This window comes from Apostichopus japonicus, chromosome 3, assembly GCF_037975245.1.
Source record: "Apostichopus japonicus isolate 1M-3 chromosome 3, ASM3797524v1, whole genome shotgun sequence".
NCBI lineage: Eukaryota > Metazoa > Echinodermata > Holothuroidea > Aspidochirotida > Stichopodidae > Apostichopus > Apostichopus japonicus.
This window is the reverse complement of record NC_092563.1, coordinates 22727710-22748065: the sequence shown is the minus strand read 5'-3', so window position 1 is coordinate 22748065 and position 20356 is coordinate 22727710. Positions and strand designations below refer to the sequence as shown.

The 20356-nt window shown below is 35.0% G+C and overlaps 1 protein-coding gene across 7 annotated transcripts in view; it reads left to right on the top strand.

Annotated features, from left to right (window-relative positions):
* LOC139965464 (uncharacterized) overlaps positions 1–19211 on the top strand; it is a 72546-nt gene extending 53335 nt beyond the window's left edge. For 6 of the 7 annotated variants that reach the window (XM_071967828.1, XM_071967831.1, XM_071967830.1 and 3 more), the window contains 10 exons: positions 1390–1650; positions 2112–2378; positions 3074–3334; positions 4242–4494; positions 8524–8682; positions 10074–10206; positions 11463–11571; positions 12908–13035; positions 13959–14205; positions 15799–19211. In XM_071967828.1, coding sequence (XP_071823929.1) covers positions 1390–1650; positions 2112–2378; positions 3074–3334; positions 4242–4494; positions 8524–8682; positions 10074–10206; positions 11463–11571; positions 12908–13035; positions 13959–14205; positions 15799–16013 — 2033 coding nt within the window. In that variant the 3' untranslated portion in view covers positions 16014–19211. The other variant, XM_071967833.1, reaches the window with a different exon arrangement.
* The last annotated feature ends 1145 nt before the right edge of the window (positions 19212–20356 follow it).

Here is a 20356-nt window from a genome sequence, read left to right as displayed (position 1 = left end):
AACCCACCATCATAGACAGTTATCAATAAAACCTGATTGGACATTGCTATGGAACTATTAAAGCTGTACCAGTTTTTTACAATGAAACAATGTGCACAAGTAATATTGATGCAGATATAATGATAAATTCTTTGCTTTGTATTCAGACCAATGATGGAGATTGCAATGAAAACCATCTGTCACAAAGATATTTTAAGTGTTAGCCCTTTAATTGAATATTCTTTACCAATTAATGAATTGGTCCCTGTTAGAAGATTAGACAAACCAACTGTACAGGAGACTACCAAGAAAGTATAGCATTGTACAGGTACAGACCAAATCACCCAAGATGTTCCCAAACCCACAAATTTGAAAGCTGGTGTAATTTGTGGAAGCTAAAACAATCCTCAAAGATATACCACTTAAGAAGAAATTGGTTAATGGGACAGTTGTAGACATAGTCAGTTTGAAGAAAAAGCTCTATTTGCTGTTGACCTGTATTATGATACTAGTGTTGAATTCTTGAATCAATGGATGAACCTCAGGAATTTCACTTTGATAAAATAGTACATGATGACCCTCTTTCAATGAGTTCCTACATAATGGTCAACAAAATGTAATCATATGTAATTAACCACATTTTCAATTACAAATTCATTTATGCAAGTGGTGCTCTGAACATCAGTTCTTTGTAAGCATGGCTGGCCAAATTTTCATATATATATATGAATGACATTTTCCTTATTGGGCATACAAGCATCAAATTAATGTTTTCAGAGAAGAAAATGGGAAAAGAGAAGTTGTAGATGGTAGAATGGAATATTTCAGCCTTAAATTGCACATATATAAAGTTTGAATAAATTGCATTTTTACAGTCTGTACGAAAACTTTGCAATTCTTTCTAGATGGATTGAAGAAGCATGCTGTAAAATACTAATGGATTTTACAATGTAAGAAGCCATCTGCCAGATAAAACACAGTGACATCATACTGAAATAAAAACAATATACATTAGTTAACAAACTAAGTTCCAAAACTACTTTTTGTTCGAAACGATCATATTTGCAAGTATTGCAGTGATTCTGACTTTAATCCAACAGTGTGTGTCTGAAATAAGGTCCAGTGGTATACCGATATATCCCAACTGGTCGGTGTTGAGATCATAATCAAACCGATGTTATTGCCTTCAGCATATGACTGATGAAAACTTGAAATCATTATGAGTAATTGATGCAGGTCATAAAAAATGTTCCTACTTCCTTAAATATAATTTCATTCCTAAGCCATATGGGTGTCATTTGTATCTAAGCTAATGGAAATTTTTTAATCATGCATGCAGAACATATGGGAGTCTTTGTAGCAATTACTTTTGAATGTTACTGTAACGTACTGCTGTATGTTTTTCCCTAGGTCCACCACCTTATCCATTTTCTGATTTCCATATTGAAGTTATAACTGATGATAATAAACTATGCCAGGGATTGATCAAAGGCCTGCAGTTGGAGAACAAGTGGAAAGCAGAGAAAGGGAGAGAGGCTTTTTTCAGGTTGGAATATGTGCTTCAGCACTGGTGGAAAAAAAATTATGAAGAAAGCAAAACACAAATGCAGGAATTCAAAGTCCTCCTTGTACAGCATGGACGAGAGGACCTAATGGATCATATTGATAAAGGTACAATATCATTTTAATGTGATTATATCAATCACATTTCAATACTGAGCATCTGTATGGTCATCCATAGTTCGATTAATTAGTTCTATCAAATTCACTGATAAAATTCAGCCATGGGTTGAGATCTGATTAAGAGATAATAAAATGTAGCTTGTAGTTCTTCCCAGAATAATTACTCTTTGAAAAGAGTAAATAAATGCTTGCGCATGTGGTAGGGCACCTGCAAATACAGTAGACACACACCAATCAGAATTGAAGAATAGCAGTGGAGGCTATTCTTTCCTAATACCATATCACAGCTTTAAACCACCCGATGAACAAGCTTCCTCTTTACTGTAAATGGTAGAAAACCCTGTCTCATCAGCCCCTATGTACTTTTATGTCATTATCCAGCTGACATATCATTTTGTTAGACTTCTTTCATTCACCTTCTCTCAAAAGAAATTGTGTTTCTTTTGCAGTTCCTGACCGTGGAATGTTTGATGATACCATTTTGAATGCAGTGATATTTTCAGCACGTAAAGACTGGAGAAAGTTGGCTACTGAACTTGTGATGAAGCAAAGTGACATCGATGAAAAGATGAAGCAGGATGTGCTTCCAGATGAAAGCCTCAGGACTGTTTTTCACATTTGGTACAAACAGGAGCAAGGATGTAGTAAGCTGGGGAAACTTGTAAAAGCCTGTCGTTCTATTGGTCAAAATACTCTGGCTGAAGAAATTGAGCAAGGTATTTTTCAACAACTCTTTTGGGTACTTCTTTTTTCAACGTTCCTGAAAAGTTTACATTATATGCTAGAATTATATGAATAAAAAATTACATACTTCTTTTATTGGCTTCACCCTCTACCTCAGAATCAGATGGAAGAAAGAGAATGTGGGCAGTGACATTAATTTGGGTGGTATGGGGCCAAGGGAGCACGGCTAAACTGTTTGTATTACTTGACAGGGGTTAATACCTAAACAGTACATTTAGTAGTGTTTAGTGATGAAGCAAATTTGCATATCTGCATCTTGATAGATGTTTTTTTTTTGTCATCTCTCAGTCACTGTGGGTGAGGGTCTTGTGTGTACTATATGAAAGGCATTGATTTGGTAGTTAGATAATGGTCAGAGAAACAACAAGGTTTGGACAATTAAATATCATTAATTAGATCTATGCAGTTGCATGGTCCTAGTTGAAAGGTGCAACGTACAAACCAAGATTGAAAAGTATTACATTTTACAAACTTTCTTTTCTTAGCGATGGAGAGACATTGCCTATACTATGACCTTCTTCCAAATGCTTCCTGAGGATGGAAAATGTCTGCCTCTTCAGAAGCTACATGTCTTAGCTTTTGTGAAGGAATGTCATATATTGAATGTGAAATAATTCATGAAGGTTGCTATGCATTCAAGAAGTTTTGTATCCATTCTCCTTTCAAGGTCTAACTGAGGTTCTGTTAAGGAGAATAGCCCAACGGATTGAATTAAAGTCCTGGCAACGACTTGCTGATCACCTGTTAATCTCTCCTGTCCGTCAAGATGCATTTAGAGAAAAGTTTAAATCTCTCCCCGACAGAGTGTATCACATGTTGGCATACTGGAGTATGATTCAACCATTTGGAACTGACAAAGTGGACGGACTTGCCTCTGCTTTGCATGATGTCAAGCTTGGATATGTTGCACAAACATTGCTATATAGAAGTAATTATGTGTGGTCATTCAGTAATGTTAAAATATTGTTCAAGTTTTGTATATCTGTGAATGGTTTGTAACATGGAACTGCAAATAAACTGAAGACAAGTAATGTTAAAATACTTAGATTTAAATTTGCACAAAAACAGGTTTTATATAACCATCAGCACTGATTTGGAAGAATTTGCTTCTAACTTCTACAGTATAGAGAAATGATCTATATGACCTATATGCACATACCATTCTATCAGAAAATTTGATTGAAAATATTGATAGGCAAACTGCGTTTGTTTGCATTGTGACTTTACATCACCATCAGACATTCATGACTCGATGCCATGTTTGGGTAGATTTCTTGAGTACTTTCATCCTGGTGATATGCAAGTTCCTATCATTTTTCGTGTGTCTATGTGAATCGTGATATTTGTGATCCTGCCTTATATGCTTGCAAGCTCACCATATTTAAGGGTATGTTGGTCACATGTCACTCTGTTGTCATTTTGGTTCTCCATTTATCAAGTGAAAGAAAGGTTACTCCTTTGACCAAGGAATTCAATATGTTATATTGATTTAAGATAGTTCAGTTCAACATTTCAGATTTTGGTGGCAATGAACGGTGATCAGTTGATGGCTATATATCCAAACCCCAGAGATTGTTAACGCAAGAAAGTCTGGGCCTACTGTACAATACTGTAATTGTGCTTTGTTTCTTGTTCAACTTTGCATTTGATGATACAAAATTTGTCTGGGTTTTAATCTCACACATATAATAACATGATATCTGTTCATAATTTTAATCTTATAATGTTGTGATTAAGTAGAAGTTTTCCAAGTTAATTCACGTAACAAAAAATTCTTCTCCATCCTTGGGTTTATTTCACTGTTCACGAGTATACAAAGTCATTTCTCTCTTCAGATTTTGGTGGCAAGGACTGTGAACCAGTTACAGGTTACGTTGATCCTCCAAAGAATGTTGACCCTGATCGAGTTGGAATGTTCAAAGGTATCCAAGGAGTCCACAACTCTTCCTATATGGATGCCATTCTCTTCAGCTTGTTCGCATACAACAGTGTCTTTGATGCAATTTTGTTCCATGATGAATCCACCAATGAGGATATCATAAAGGTTAAAGATGTTCTTCGGACAACAATTGTAAACCCTCTGAGAAGGTAGGCCTATTGTTAATTTGAAAATTGTTCATGAAAAAAATATTCCTTATTACATTGCTGCAAGTGCAGCAGTGTAACTTGTACCTAACTGCTGATTGGCTAGAGACAGCATTATAACTTGCATGGCATTTACATAATTATTGTTGTGATTGGCCCGAAGCTTAATTTAAAATCATGAATATGAAATAGATGGTTAGGTGCTTGACTGAGTAACAGAAATACAGATTATTGATGTTAAGACCTGAGAATGAATATAGCTTTTCAAAATATTAGAAACTAAGGACAATTTAAGTTGCACAATGTAGTCAATACTAACACAACTGAAGCACCAAGAGTATGTCTTATACACTTGTATTTTCTGAATCATGATCAGTTGTTATTTAGATTTGAATAACTCTTTTGGTTTACATTGCCAGTGCAATGCTGATTAAAAAGTAAGGTAGAGTCCACACTTAAAAATCTAGGGGCAACTGAGACATCAACGCAGAAATAAAGTAAACAAAGAGGGCAATTCATACAATTGCATATCTCATTGCAAAATCCCTTTGTAAGCAATTGATTATGGGCTATATGTTTAAAATTCATATACCCTTTATTCATGCCCTCTGCACTGACAGGGGTTGTCCTTTCATCCTTTGAGTGTTAACCTCAGTTGCCATTGTAATTGTGTATTTTCTCAATGTTTAATTATGAAGGGTGCAGATCTATTCAAATTTGTCCTGGTATTCATACCTAAAAGTCAATCATCAATGATTTGACCTTTTATTCATGACATAGGTTACTCACATTACCTATGAAAGTTGCAAGTTTATTGAAGGTTACACATTAATTTTAGTAAAAAGTCACTTCCAACTTAATTCAAACATTAAGGGAATTTGATATTTCGTTCTAAAGGTCTGCAAGACAAAAGTCACCAATGTGCTTCCTACCAAGGGTAAGGAACATTTTGACCAAGCTGTTTATGAGTAGTTTTTGACATTGCAATGCGCATTATAGTACACTCGACCTATAACCATTCACAGTGATATTTGTTATCAGTTACCATGGTAGCTACATATTTTGATAATACTCAAGTCAGTTCATTTTTTGATTCCTTGCCCCAAGGCTCAAGGAATGTATGCGATGGTGATTGCGTGTGTGTGTATGTGTGAATGCACCTCATCCAGAATGTCAGGACCTGTGCTGGGGAACACACCTTAAAGGGCAGGACATTTTAAGAAGACAGGACCAAAAACCCAGTCCTCGGATTTTCTTTGGCTCATAGCCATCATCATGCTGCCATCTTTGTTCTCTCAGAGTTTGCATAAACACACAGATTTTTAGCCCTTCTACGGATGACTTCCACACAACTTCTGTTAACCTACCTGCTTTTGACTCCAGTTAAAATTATCAGCATTTTGTGCCCAAAATGTCAATCTCTATTATCTGACGCCACTGATTCAGAGATTTTGCACCACAAGATACTCAAATGATTCCTTCAACAGAAGAATGAATTTCCCAGACCTGAAACATGCATGAAAGGAGAGCTTTGTGAAAACTTTATTTTGTTAATTGACTGTTCGAGACAACACTAGTAAAATCAGCTAACCTTTAATTTGTTTTACTTAATTGGTTTGGTCTTGTCACTTGTTTGGTCAAATGTGGTCCAAAAATACAGACCAGTGTCATAGGATGCTATCAAATAGTAATGGCACCAAAAACTTCTGGGGTTTTGAAGTATTCCTCAGAAGAATATTTAGTTTTCTATCTACAAAGGTGGGTCAAATGGGACGTTGGAATCTCAAAATTTCCAATTCCTTATCCTATGATTTTTTTTCTTTTCTCAACGTAAAGTCTGTCTAGTTATATTGAAATTTTAACAATTTTTTTTCTCGAATTGTGGCTTTTTATATGGAAACTTGAACTTGTTTCTCACATTTGTAATGTCCTACCTGTTAACCTCAGATTACTACATTTTGCTTCAGTTTTTCTGGATTTTTTCTTCATATAAAATTATAGTTATTGGTAGTGTAAGACAAAAGTTTGATATTTTAAAATTTCCAACTTTTGACTGTTTGATCTGAAATGTAGACTAATGACTGGGAGAAGCCCGCAAGGGCTTACATCATCATGTCGGGTGGCTTGCTTCCAAAGCAACATTTTAACTCAAATTTGGAATCTAACCCTGAAACATTGATAGCTTGCATGTATAATACACTGTCCCTGACTTGCTGTGTAGTTTGCATATTCATTACTAAATTCACATTTAGGGGTGGTCTAAACATTTATAATGAGAATTTTTTTTAAACTGTTTCCAAAATTTTCCATTTTAATGGTATTTCCATCTGTTTAACAACTACCAAGTGCTCTCATTTTCAGCCATTAAAGGACATGTATATTTCATCCATGAACAACACCGGTGGTACAGTGAAACAAAGAAAACATAACATCAAACACTATCTTATGTTTTTTCTTTTTTCGAAATGCACGTAATAACTGTAAGAAAGCTTAGCCCAGCTAGGCTACACACATCTGTTGTGAAAGTTTTTTTCAATATGACATCACTTGTCACTAATGACATTAATGTGACCATGCAATACAATATAATGCTTTAGATTTTTTTCACTTTTTGTTTACTTGCCATAGGCAGGCAAGTTACCTTTGCAGTTAAGTTGGCGAGTGATTTTGTGATGCCCTAGCTAGTAAACAGGTTATCCCAAGATGGGTAACCTCTGCAGTTTTCATATGTAGCATATATGGCTTCCCCATAGGTAGTAAAAGAACCCTATTGTTTTGGTGAGGTCAATAGTCATTTGGGATCATCAGAGGGGAAAACGTGGAAATCTAAAAAATTCTGCATCTCCAGAACCTGAACATTAAAGCAGCTCTTATAATCATGGTATGATAGCCTTATGTATTGTTAAGTTTCTACACAATTTGGTGTAAGTTAGTGTTCAGTTAAGGTCACACAGGGTCAAAACTTGATATACCTGTAAACACAATATCTCCAGAGTGGAGACTGCATTGGGTCTCATACTTTGCACGTGGCTTCCTAATTATTTATTACAAGAACTTTAGTGTATTTGGTGGAAGTCAAAGGTCATTCGGGGTCAGCAGAAGGCAAAATGTGAAGAGCTCAAAATAATGTTTTGGCTCTCATATTTTGCATTTGGCTTACTTATAATGAGTACAAGAACCTTATTGTTTATGGTGGTCAAGGGTAAGGGTCATCAAAGTCACACTCTCTAAAGCCTTTTAAACACAAACCTTGTAAACACAATATGAAAATATAGGTTACATCACATAGCTCATATCATAAGGGATTCCTTGCGGAACTCGGCACAAAACGCCTCTTTACGCAGCAAATATCGCTACAAATTGAGCACATTTCACGCTAACTCTTTTCATAATTTTCTAAGTATAGCACTCAGAAAACTCTTTCTTATGTCATTTTGAAGAATATCGTGTCCTTTTTACAATAATACTTTTTTAATACTTTTTAATCTGAAAAAGTAAAAACAACTTCGGAAAGCAGTGAACGTCTTCTAAATGTCCCTGTCTCTCAATGCTAACATTGTGCTTGCTGGAAGTGTGATTGCATAACCAATTCCTTTCCTATGTCCTATGTGTGATCCTTATAGTGAGTACAACAACCTTATCATTTTGGGTAGACATTAAAGGTCATTTGTGGTCAGCAGATGTCAAAATATGAAAAGGATCTCTTCATGTTAGCTACTACAAATGCAAATTCAGCTCTTTTTTGTTAGAGTGAGAATGCAAATAATTACCAACAACAAACAATGTCCCTCTGTCTTTCTTTCATCATTGTGGTATTATGTCACACAATTTCCAGTCATCAACCCATGTAAGCATTGACTCTGTTTAGATTAATACTGCTCTCCATCTGCAGTATTACTTCATCCAGGGATATTAGCTTGCAAACTACTCTCATGCTGCATATGTATTGTATTTAAAGGCAAGAAACCCCTCCGGTTATGCTCATTAATTCATATTCTGTTTCTTATTTTCCTCTATACTTGCTTTCCAAAGCATTGGTTATGTTCGAGCTGATTATATGCTGTATTTCTGTGACTTGCTAAGAGGCCTGGACATCTTGCAAGGTCTACACGCAGAAGAGAAAGATCCAGAAGAGTTCATACATGCCCTCCTACAGGAATTAATGAATGTGAAACCTTTCCTTCAGATCAGGTACACAGTAATGGTATTACCTGTTTGCATCTGTTTCATTCCAAAAAAAGAACAGAAATGTGAAAATTTCATATCAATTCCTTAGCGCCATTCCCTGTGCGGCACGCGAACTGAGTTCGACCTCCGCAGTTTTAGGTCTATGACTTTACCATATAGACCATTTTCCTACAGCCATAACGTGAAAAGTTAATACCAAAAAAACTTAGTTCAAACGGCACTAAACAGAGAAATGTGTTGTCTCTCAAGTTCTGTTATTTTCTTAACAATACAGTTTAAAATTCCACCGAACTTGGGTGATTTACGATGCAAGGTTAATAAATATCGAACTCAAAACCCTCATTGATAACACACAGTAAATACTGAAGAAAATCACCATTTGATAGCCGTACTTTGTTTGCATAACCATCCTCTTGAATATTCATTGACAAATTTAGTTCAAACGGTTTTGGAAAGGATTTTTTCTTAACTTTAAATTGATGTTAAATTCATTTTCATTGGTCACTATCTTCAATCGGACCAAGTACAATCCAATCGAATGTCTTCTAAGAAAAATACAAGTTTCGTTTTCTTCTGTGGGCACTCCGTTACGTATTATGTGTATCCTGTACTCTGCAATAGGGTACAGCCACGGAATGCACAGTGTTCACCTACAACGTCACAGCCGAGATTCGCTTCCAAAACTTCATATTTTATTGGACTTAATATTATTTCAAAGAAAATGACCGTAGAATATGCATCATTAAATGTTGAAGCTAGTAAGTACCTATTTATTTATCTAATGCAATCCTTATTATATAGAAACACCGTTTAAGATCCTCCTGATGAATGGAATAGTCCAACCAACTTGCCCTCACAGAGCCACAGGATTTTCGGTCAATATGATGAGTCATACGCATTGGTCAGTAAGAGGGCTATTTAGAAGGATGTTTAGTGTGCATTTTAGAAAGAAAGGAATTGATATGAATTTTCTATACCGCAATCACTTACATAACATGTGATTGAATGTTCTGTCATTGACCAACTGAAGAATGAACACGGCTTTAACAAGGCTTTAACAAGGCTTAACATGTGATGGAATGTTCTGTCATAGACCAACTGAAGAATGAACAAGGCTTTAACAAGGCTTTAAAAAAAGTTACAAGGAAGTTCTAGCAAAGAAGTGAAGGAATGACAATCTGTAAAAGTGAAAGCCAGAAAAAACAAATATGTCTTTAAAGAAGTGATTTGGGTGTTGCTATTTTAGACAGGTCTATATTTGAGTCTGAAAGTGTAGAAAATAATACCACCATTGGAAGACCAAGAAGTTGAACTTGGATAACTGCAGAAGCTCATCTTAAACTGAAATAACTAAATGTGACATTTATTTTTATTGTTTACTTTCTTTTCCACAGTCAAGGCCAAAATGCTACCATGGAGTCTTTCATGTATCAGATATTTCTGGAAAAGCAAGATAATTCAGACACGTCAACAGTGTCTGATCTGCTCCACTTGTCTTTCCTACAGTCTGACTTGAAGTTAGCTAAGGTGATTAGTTTACTTCTCTACTCCCTCCGTTAGCACGGCTTCTCTAAGATTTAAATTTTTGAGTGTAAATATGGTGTATTGTGTAAAGAACTTCTTCTCATGGGCTTGAAATGTAGTCCAATATATGAAATCACTATTGGCTAGCACTTTCCAATATGATGCTTGTAAGGAATAACAAGTTTCTAGCATATGTTTTAGAAGTATAAAAAACAACGTTAGACCAGCTAAAATAAGGAAATTCGTCTTGACATTTATTGATTTTTGTTTCAAGTTTGTTCAAGTTAAATTGCTAGTTCTTACTTCATAACTCTCAAATTTTGATCTGAATGAAAGTGAAGTATAGGCTGATTATTAATCTTTATGTAGCAGGCCATGATAGATTTACAGTTGTATTGTACCCTCACATGTTATACTGTAGGTGTCGCACCACAATGTATTGCTCCCATTGACATACACAGTAAAATCGTCACTTTCCAAGGTCGTTAGAGCATATAGATAGAAGTTTTTAACTGACATGTCCTACCTGGCACATGATAGCTAATGGCTTGGGCTATCATGAAACATTCAACTTTTGCCACCATGATCGTTTAGATTTTGAGCTAGAAGAGCTCAAAGTTAATTGTAGTGCTCCCCAACACATCTGCCAGCTGTCTCTGCAGAATCATCTTGTTTCACTAAAGATTTCTAAAATACCTTAAATCACCTTCAATCTTCCAGATTTTTAGACCATCAGTTGTTTATGTTATCCTCTTCAACATCCAAGCATAAAAAAGAATGGTGATGACTCAGAAAATGCCCCAAAAATCAATATACAGTAGTTGGTCACTTTAGGGTTATTTTCCTACTTTTAAAGTCACACATGCACTACTTTAATTTTGGTGTGATACCTGTACATCACTGTACTGCTAACGATTGATATTTTGACCTATTGTGCAATACTCCACCATGGGTAACTCCCAACTAGAATATCATGTAGGTAACAGTCTTATGGATTGATTGCTGATAGGAACATGCATATATGTTTACTGCTAAGTCTCTGAATCTATACCTGTCACTCCAAAATTTAAAAGACAGTGTTTACTACACACATTTTTAGTAGTCTTTCTTTTGAAAGGAAACACTAGAAGGAATAGGTTACAAAGCACTTGAATAAATATACCCATTGATAACATTATTGTTGGGCAAGGATTTATTTGTAAGTTTTTCTTGGTTAGAAGGAAATATTTAATCTTGGAATTGAATTCTATTTTCTGAAGGTACCAGAGTGTTTAATCATTCAACTTCATAAATATGGCAAGAAAAACAAGCTTTATGATTGGATCATTCCCAGCCTTGAGATGGATATCAATGCACTCATCAGAGACAGTGAGTTGATTGCATTTCTTCTATAATGTGAAGTTTTTATCATCATCTCATCATTTTTGGGTCTGCAAAAAGTATATTGATAGAGCTTACATGCAATAAATGGAATAAATGAAAAAGAAGATGACCTAATAACGAATCTTGAAGAAAGCCACCAGAATTGTTTTCATCCTTCACCACTAACCTTTCTGAACCCCAATTATTAGTATCCACATCTCTTCCTGGTTGTTTGTTGGTTTTAACAAAGCTTATGAAGGCTTTCCTGATGCTACAAATTGCAGTTTTTTGGCTTTATATGAAATGATCTATTGATTCTGTTCATTGCTACCAAAGGTATGACTTTGGTTTGGTCAGAATTATTCATATTTGCAACATTATGAAAACACAAAGTTCTTTGAACTGTATTTCTCTTTTTATACCATACCATCATCTATCCATAGTGGCATTCTCTTTCCATGAGATTCCTGGGTGAAGTTTTTGAAGGTTTTTTTTTGTTAAATTGTACAGAGTAAAGATCAGTATGTGAAATAAGCAAAAGATGATACCAACACTGATTCTCACAGGAAACCATTAGAAACCTTCTCGACAAAAACTTCATTGTCACCTACCACACACTGAAGAAAGTAACAATTTCATCATCCACACATTTCGTGATGCTTGTGTGTTGGTCCGAAGACTGTTAAAAACAGAACTTTCATGAAGTTTGAAGGTGCATTTTGTTTTGAATTTGACGCAATCAATGGGTAATATACAAAACCAGTTCAGAAATCATTTTAATCTAAACAAAGGTGCAAGCAATGCATTATTTCACTAAAGGTACACAAGGATCTAAAGGCAGAGGTTTACAAAGGGAAAGCTAAGCCTAATAAACCCACGTTAGTACCAATCAATATCTGTCTATAAAACTGGTAGTATTATCAAGCTGTTTCACTGTAGATGTGAAAAAAGTTCTTGTATGGCTGATGACAAGCTGCTTTAATAAAAAATCATTGTGTGATTTAATACCTCTAAGGTATGACATTACCAAGAGTACTTTATTAAATTACCTGAAAACAAACAAAAATTAAGCACATTGTCAGCTCAAAGGAATAAGAATTAGGGCACATAGTTTTTTTTTTAGAGATTTTTTCAGGCTATTGAAACTCATTTCTCATAATCTACTGAAAGTAGCATGCTTCTTTGCATAAAACTGCTATCTTTTCATTTATGAAGCAGTTTTTATTTATTTTTTTGCTCATTTTGCATAGCAATTAGCTATTCTGTACAGAATACATTTGCTGAAGGTCCTAGATACATTCTACACAAATGAAATAAAAAAGTAAATTGATTTGCTTTACAGGTCCCCGAAAGTGCAGTGACTGTGGTAAACTTGCCTCTGTAGAATGTAAGGACTGCACACCTGTGGCAGCAGATGAGGACAAAGATGTCATTCAAAGCTTCTGTGTAGATTGCTACCTTGCAAAACATGTGAGATATTTATCTTCAATATATGAATTACCTACAAAGTTAGTCTGAAAACCATTATTGTCACTCTTTGAAATGTAACTTCGATGTATGCTTCATAAAACAATAAGTTCCTTATGCACAGATAAATACTCTGTACCTCCCCTGCCTGATTGCACCTTCCTAAGCTTCCCATTCAAGTACTTTCTTTTGCAGTTATTCTTGTGGTAATATGTGCAGAGTAAAGCATGTGTAGTAGCAACTGGGAACCTTGATTACCAAGACAAGACAATCTTGAACTATTCGAGTGCAAAAATTATACATAAAGCATTTACTCTTCTGTGTTGTTTTGTCATTTTGTGCTGTCATCATCCGGAAATTTTTAACCTAAGCGATCAAAATAGAATCTGATTATAGATGATACATATCAATAATTATTTGATAATTACAAATTATTGTACCGCAAAGTTCGGTCTGATTTCAAATGCATATAATGCTGGAAGAAGTCTGGATAACCATGTACTGTTTCTGTAGTGAGTTCTAAACTTGAGTTAATCAATTTCAATTTAAATCACTGCTGTTCATGATGAACAATTCAGTTGTGTCAGATGGGTTGTCATGTGACACATTAGGGAAATCACAACATTGAATGTGCAATCAGAGACAAAAACCTCATTATTTTAATGTACAGTAGCATACCAAACATACTGCACATAGATATGTTTGTCAGTTTCTTAAATATTCAGTTTATTTAATGTTTTTGTGTATGTGTTTTTGTTGCTGCAGAAGCTCCTCAATGTGTTCTCCCAAAAAGGGTATTAGACGTTGCTTATTTGTTGCAGAATTATATTACCCTTGTATGGACAATATGTTTATTACCAGTGTCCAGTTTAAGGTCCCATGTCAATTCAGTATCAGCTTATGGTATATGTGTTTATTTGTTGTAGGGCAAAAAGAAACATAAAATTACAAACCTGTCTGTACCTCTTGAAGTTACCAAGATGTTTCACAAGATAGCAGAAAAGGTTGATGAAGATGACATTGCAGAAAAGACTCAACATCTTTATCCAGAACACAGAATGGAGTTGTTTTCTGTCGTCTGCATCGAAACAAGTCACTATGTGGCCTTTGTAAAGACTGGTAGTGGAGATGGTGAACAGTGGGTGTTCTTTGATAGCATGGCTGACAGACAAGGTAGGTTTTCAAGCCACAACTACCTCTCTAGTGGTAGGAATATCAAGACAGGTATTTTTAATCTTCATGAAACCTTTACTGCTCTTGCAGTTATCTACAACAGCGTTCCCCAAACGTTTAGGTCCATGTACCTGGATCTTCCATTATAATGGAGCCACCATTCCTCGGAATGGATCCTTGGAATGCATCAAGATAGGTTTGTACTACATGAGCAAACTCAAAAACTAGATAAATTTTGCAACATCTGGATAAATCCCCGACTTACCATTACAATTTTTCAACTAAGTTTTCTTTCAAAGCATTAGTTTGCAGCTGTCAGTTGACAATTCACAGGGGTTGGCTGATTGTAATCACTGGTTTCAATTTTGATTTAAGTCACTTGATTTTCGTACAAAGAAAGTCACTGATTGCAAGTAAAGTAACTTTGCTAAATTGGTGAATGGGACAGCTTAATGAAATGAATGCTGCATGACGTATGTATCATAATATCTTTGAAATAAATAAAAATGATAAGTGACATAATTCTGCATTCTTGAAAACATGGCAATATCCGTTTTTTTTTTTGATCTTGAAGTAAGCAACACATGCTTTATACAAAACATAAGTCTATGTGAATTCCACAGTTTTTAATTAACTAGTTAAATGCATCAGCTCATATGGGGACTACCCTTCGTCAATCCTCACCCCTCTGCTCTTTTTTTATACAGAATTCCATGTAATACCACTCACTCTATCAATGTTGTACTTTTCTTTTAATTCCTCACGGGAGGCAAAAGGAATTTATGTGGTAGCATGTGTGGGTGTGCTTGTGTATGTGACAACAGCTTGTAAAAATGGTAACTCGAAAAAGTTCTTGGTATATTAACTTCATAGTTGGTACTGTATCTATTGTATTTAATAAAACAACCGTATTCTTTTCTGTGAAGGTCCAAGGTCCTTTGAGGTCAATAGGTCAAATTCTGATAGTTTTCAAAATGATATGGTACACCTTTTTTAAGTGACTTGGTATGTAGATCCAGCTAGGTGAATAAAAGAACTAAATTTGGTAGATGTCAAAGGTCAACAGGTGTCACATTTTGAATCCTTGTGAACATGATTTCTCCAAACTTAAAGCTGCAATTAATGTTCAACTTCACTTCAGGGTAGTTCAGTTTTGTGAAGGGATCAATATACAATAGATTTCAAAGTAATCTTCCAAAAATACATAGCCAGCCAGCCAAGAAATGAAATCTGCTTCAAATGATTTGATACTCTTCTGTTGGGTGCTTTAAACACACTAAAGTGGCCCTTATAGGTTTTCACACTCAGAGCTTCAAGGGGTCCATGGGTTATATCAAATGGTCTCAAAATTGGCTCAAGGGGTCAACCGGTTATCTTAAATGGTCCCGAAATTGGCCTTATTCTCTTTAATTTATACTAGATAACTTTGCCTTTGGCAGTAAGTTGTGAAAACATTTCACAGTCAATTAATAATATCATGTTACTCTCATTCATTAATACAAGTTAAAGGAAATAGTTATAAAGGGGTGATTGGTAGTTGGCTGACTTGCTCAAAATTGTTGAAAGAACATATCCATTTTCTTATATGTTTAGGTGATCAACATGGTTACAACATTCCTGAAGTGGCTCATTTGAAGAACTTTAGGCAACAAATGGAAAGTGACAGCCTCAGAAGAGATATGAAAAGACACGATTTTTCAAAATACTTGAAGAGACTGCTATCAGATGCCTACATATGCTTCTACAGAGCTGTCAAGAAAAGAACATCTTCCAATATGGACACTAATTCTCAAACCACACACGCATGAGTTTGACATGAGAATTGAACAGGGAAACTGTGGGTGCAATTTAGAAAAAAAATTAAAGTATTTTGCAACCTCCCACAGCCTTGGTCATACAAATCAACACCAAAGCCGTTCAATCAAGAACCAACTAATCCACAAGTGCCTCAGAAAAGTAGCAGTAACCAAAGGATTGCGCCAGAAGAAAGAAGAGGAATGTCACAGGGATGTAGAGATAGGGCCTTGAGTCGTGGGCAGCAATATGACAACCATTTGTATGATAAGGTGGCTAATAATCAATACAGATAAAGGTACCCATCAGATTACAAGATGAGCAGATGAGATAACAGATGAATCATATGGATTGTGAACCTAGTGAAATCTGGGAAAAATTACAATAGTAGTCAACGAAGTGGATATCCAAGAAACTACAGCACTAAACAACACATTGGCCAAAGGAGTGGACATTTGAGGAACCATGGTATTGACCAACAATCAAGGAACTACAAAAGCGATCAAAACATTGGACAGTTAAGTACAACTGTGATCGACGCAGTTCACATCTCTCCCAGCCACTAGACTTACAGGTGTAAACCAGTTGAGGAGTAGATATGATAACGTCAGATCTCAAGGAGTATCAGCTTAACATGAAAATGAAAATCTTAAAGATCAATGGAGCAACAATGATCTGAAAATATCCCAACAGCAAACTTCCACTTATACTCCAAATCGACCAGCTAGGAATAAACACAGCAATGAGCAACAAGATGAGAGGTGGACTCTTCGAACCACTCCTGGAGGTAGCTTCACCACCAATTAAGACTCCCCTGGATCCTCCACAAACTACAGGAAGGATTGGAAGCTTGCATGAATCAAAACATCAATCTCCAATGTGCCAGCATCAGTCCACATGCTTCACTCAGCAGTGCCAAAGTGGCTCTTCTGAGGGAAAGACCTTGCTAAGACCAGATTATATCACATCACAAACTTCACAAGGAAATTAAATTAAGGGTGAAATGAAGAAAAGCTCAGATGGTCACAAAAGTAGTAGCTCCCAATGTTTATGGGTTAAGAAGTGACTCCATTGTAAGTGATGTGGATCTTTGTGTTTTATGTATGTTAATAATACCTAACTTACACCAACTTCATATTTCTAAGTAGATTCAGTGGTTTCATTAGGATGCATGACGCATTTGATTTGTGATTTGGAATATTGCATTTTATTTGTAGATTTCAATATAATAGAAGGATATCACTTGGTATGTGACTCCTGAAAGCCGGGCATCTGCAAAAATATTTTCAAATTAATGGATTGCAACAGTTGTGAACCAAAAAAGTCTGTAGTACTTGTTCAGTTTGGGATCATATCTCTCTCCTTTATGTGCACAGATTTAATTTATACTGTTGAAAATGTGGGGAAAAATAGCATCACTCAGCAAATGTACCCCTTCCTTTCTGCATCTTTGTTCACTACTTTGTGGAGTGAACTTTATAGTAATGGATAGAATAAATTCTATTCAGTGTAAATTTCTTTCTTCTTTTTTAATTAAATCAAGATCTGTATAATACTTGTAACTTTAATACTGAAATTCTCACAGTCAAATTATTGATAATGTAAGATGGTCAGCTCTTACATAAAGTTTTCTTTTGTACTATAGTTTTACTTGTTTATTAGTATTAGTGTACTGTGCAGGGTCACTGTACAGAGGTCTATACATTTGTACAGTATATATGTATGTTGTCTTGTGGTAGTGAAAAGGGGGATTAAAATCTCTCCTTCTGGGTTGCTAAGCAACTATCTTTGTTCTTCCTGGAAATTAGCCCTCACAGGAAATGGGGTCTGTGTATATATATTATAGGAACAAAGGGAGTTTTGAGGGTACAGTATAGGGAGTTAGGCAGTTGGCCGTAAGTATTGGAGTAAGACAGTTGCACAAGAGGAGATATATAGTTTTAATGCTGGATAGTTTGTTTTAAACCTTAATTTACAAATCAAGTTACTGTAGTCCTTATTATTTTATGGAAGGAGTCATATTCACCTGACAGTCTGGGACACTATTTACTATAAAGAATACTATTTACTTAGAGGATATAATTTTACCATAAAGGATAGGCCGGGACACCATTTGTTATAACTGACATTATTTTACCATAGAGGATATACACATCATTTTACTGGAGGATAGCCTGGGACTCTATCGCTTATTAATTAAAGGACACTATTTCGTTGGGATCAGACATTAAACCATTTATCTGTTCAACTCTTTCTGATGTCGTGGAAGACCTGTACCTGATGTCACCAGCACGCAAACTCACCAGAACAGCTTTATAAATTAAGTGTATTTACTTTACTTTTGGGTGCGCACCTCACTACTGTAAGTTGTTTTATTTAATTCTTTGGGCCCAGATCAGCTGTACTGTATATTGTTTGTCATTCGTAATTATATTTTAATTTGATCCAATCCAGTTGAGTTTTCTATATTTTTTGTGTGTCTTGCTCTGTGTTTGGTCATCACACCAAACCCAGAGTTCTCTGATCAAGAACAAACATTTATTTTCAGTGGCTAACACCCTTACAATAGGAAACATGTTAATGGTACCAGTTGAGGGGTAAGATCAGGAATTGCTGTAAACTGACATGCAGAACCCTCCATATAAAGAAAAGTGAATTACAATTTACCACCTCCAAAGAATAAACTAATACAAAAATTGTAGCTAGTGTTGATGATTAAATATTTTCCAATAGTAGACATTGAATCCATTGAAAGGAAAGCCTGTGTGCCTTTGGAATGTGCTGTATTCTAAATGTTACTGTAAATACAATATGACTGGAATTTTTATTCATACTTCATTCAAGTTCCTCTCAAAAGATAACAAATTGCTTCATTTTCCAGTTTTAGTTCATGAATACATTGTAGCACTTTGTATCTGACCTTTTTTTTTGCACAACAGATTTTATTCTCAAGTTCTTCCTTTGTTCTCAATGTTGTTTTAAGGGATGATTGCTGAAGGAGTGAGATGAGGGGTTGAGTTTAAGAGTTGCATTCATATCCTTATTTTGATGCTTCCAACTCTACCATTAAATTAACTGCACAGTTAACTGTATTTGAGTCAATTAAATTATATGTTAGCTGAAAAGGTAACATGAAAGTCATAGTGATAAAGTTTTTGGCGTTTACACTATATTTAAATTGTAGGTTAATAAGTAAATTCACGACTTAAAAATTTTTTTTTGAAGTGATGAGGAAGAAATAGTACAAAAAGAGAGCAAAAACGAAAAAGGTGAATGCAAAGAGTGCTTAAGAATGTTTGTACTGAAAGCAAATATACAGGAAACATTTTCATGAGTATAGAACGGCCAGCGCAATAACTCTTACCCCTTATATATTCTCTATTCTACTTTACACTTAATCATGTCTCTGTTAGTATTACACTCATCTCATATTACAAGAGGTTTCTCTACTATTCTGCATCAACATTTTACATTCTGACATCATTGGTTTGTAAATAAAAACCTTCCTTATCAAAATCTAGATTTGTATTCTGACCCTGAATTTGGTAATCATTTTTCTTATTCAAATGAAGATTTATGTCTGTTTAGGGGTGTGATGTATACATGTATTGTATATGGTGTTTGGTATGCTATCAGCTACAAAGTGGCAATTTTTCTTTATTTTGTTAGGAAGGTTTGTAAATAAATACCTTCCTTATCAAAATCTAGAATTATATTCTGACCTTGAATTTGGTCATCCTTTTTTTATATCCTTTTTTTTTCAAATGAGATTTATATCTGTTGAGGGGTGTGATATTTCCAATATTTCATTTGGTTTTGGTATGCTATTATCTACAAAGTGGCAAAAAATAACAAGTTGCAATGTTGGGAAATTATACTGAAGTGATACAGTTCTTGAATTAACCAAATATTTGTGGGTAAAAATAACATTTATACAAAAGATGTATATAATTGCGTAGTTACAGTACTTAGTTTTAACACTTCTTGTGACTTTCAATTGATAAACTAAAAGTTCGTTTAATAAGTGTTAAAATGCTTCATGAATTGCAGTTTTGAATTCCAAATGCATGTTATCAACGATTTTAAAATTTGTGGTATTTATGGTTAGTTTCCGATTCTTTGTCTATTCCGCGGATTGTAGGGGCAAAAATTTATTATACTCGTCATTGAGTAAACTTAATAAATACAAAAACTATCAGACCTGTGGAGTGTTGTCAATTGTAAAATTAAACTTTTAAACTAGGAAGGTTTGTATGTAAATACCCTCCTTATCAAAATCTAGGATTATATTCTGACCTTGAATTTGGTCAGAATATAATCCCCCTCCCCCCACCCTCCAAATCCACCAATTAACCTA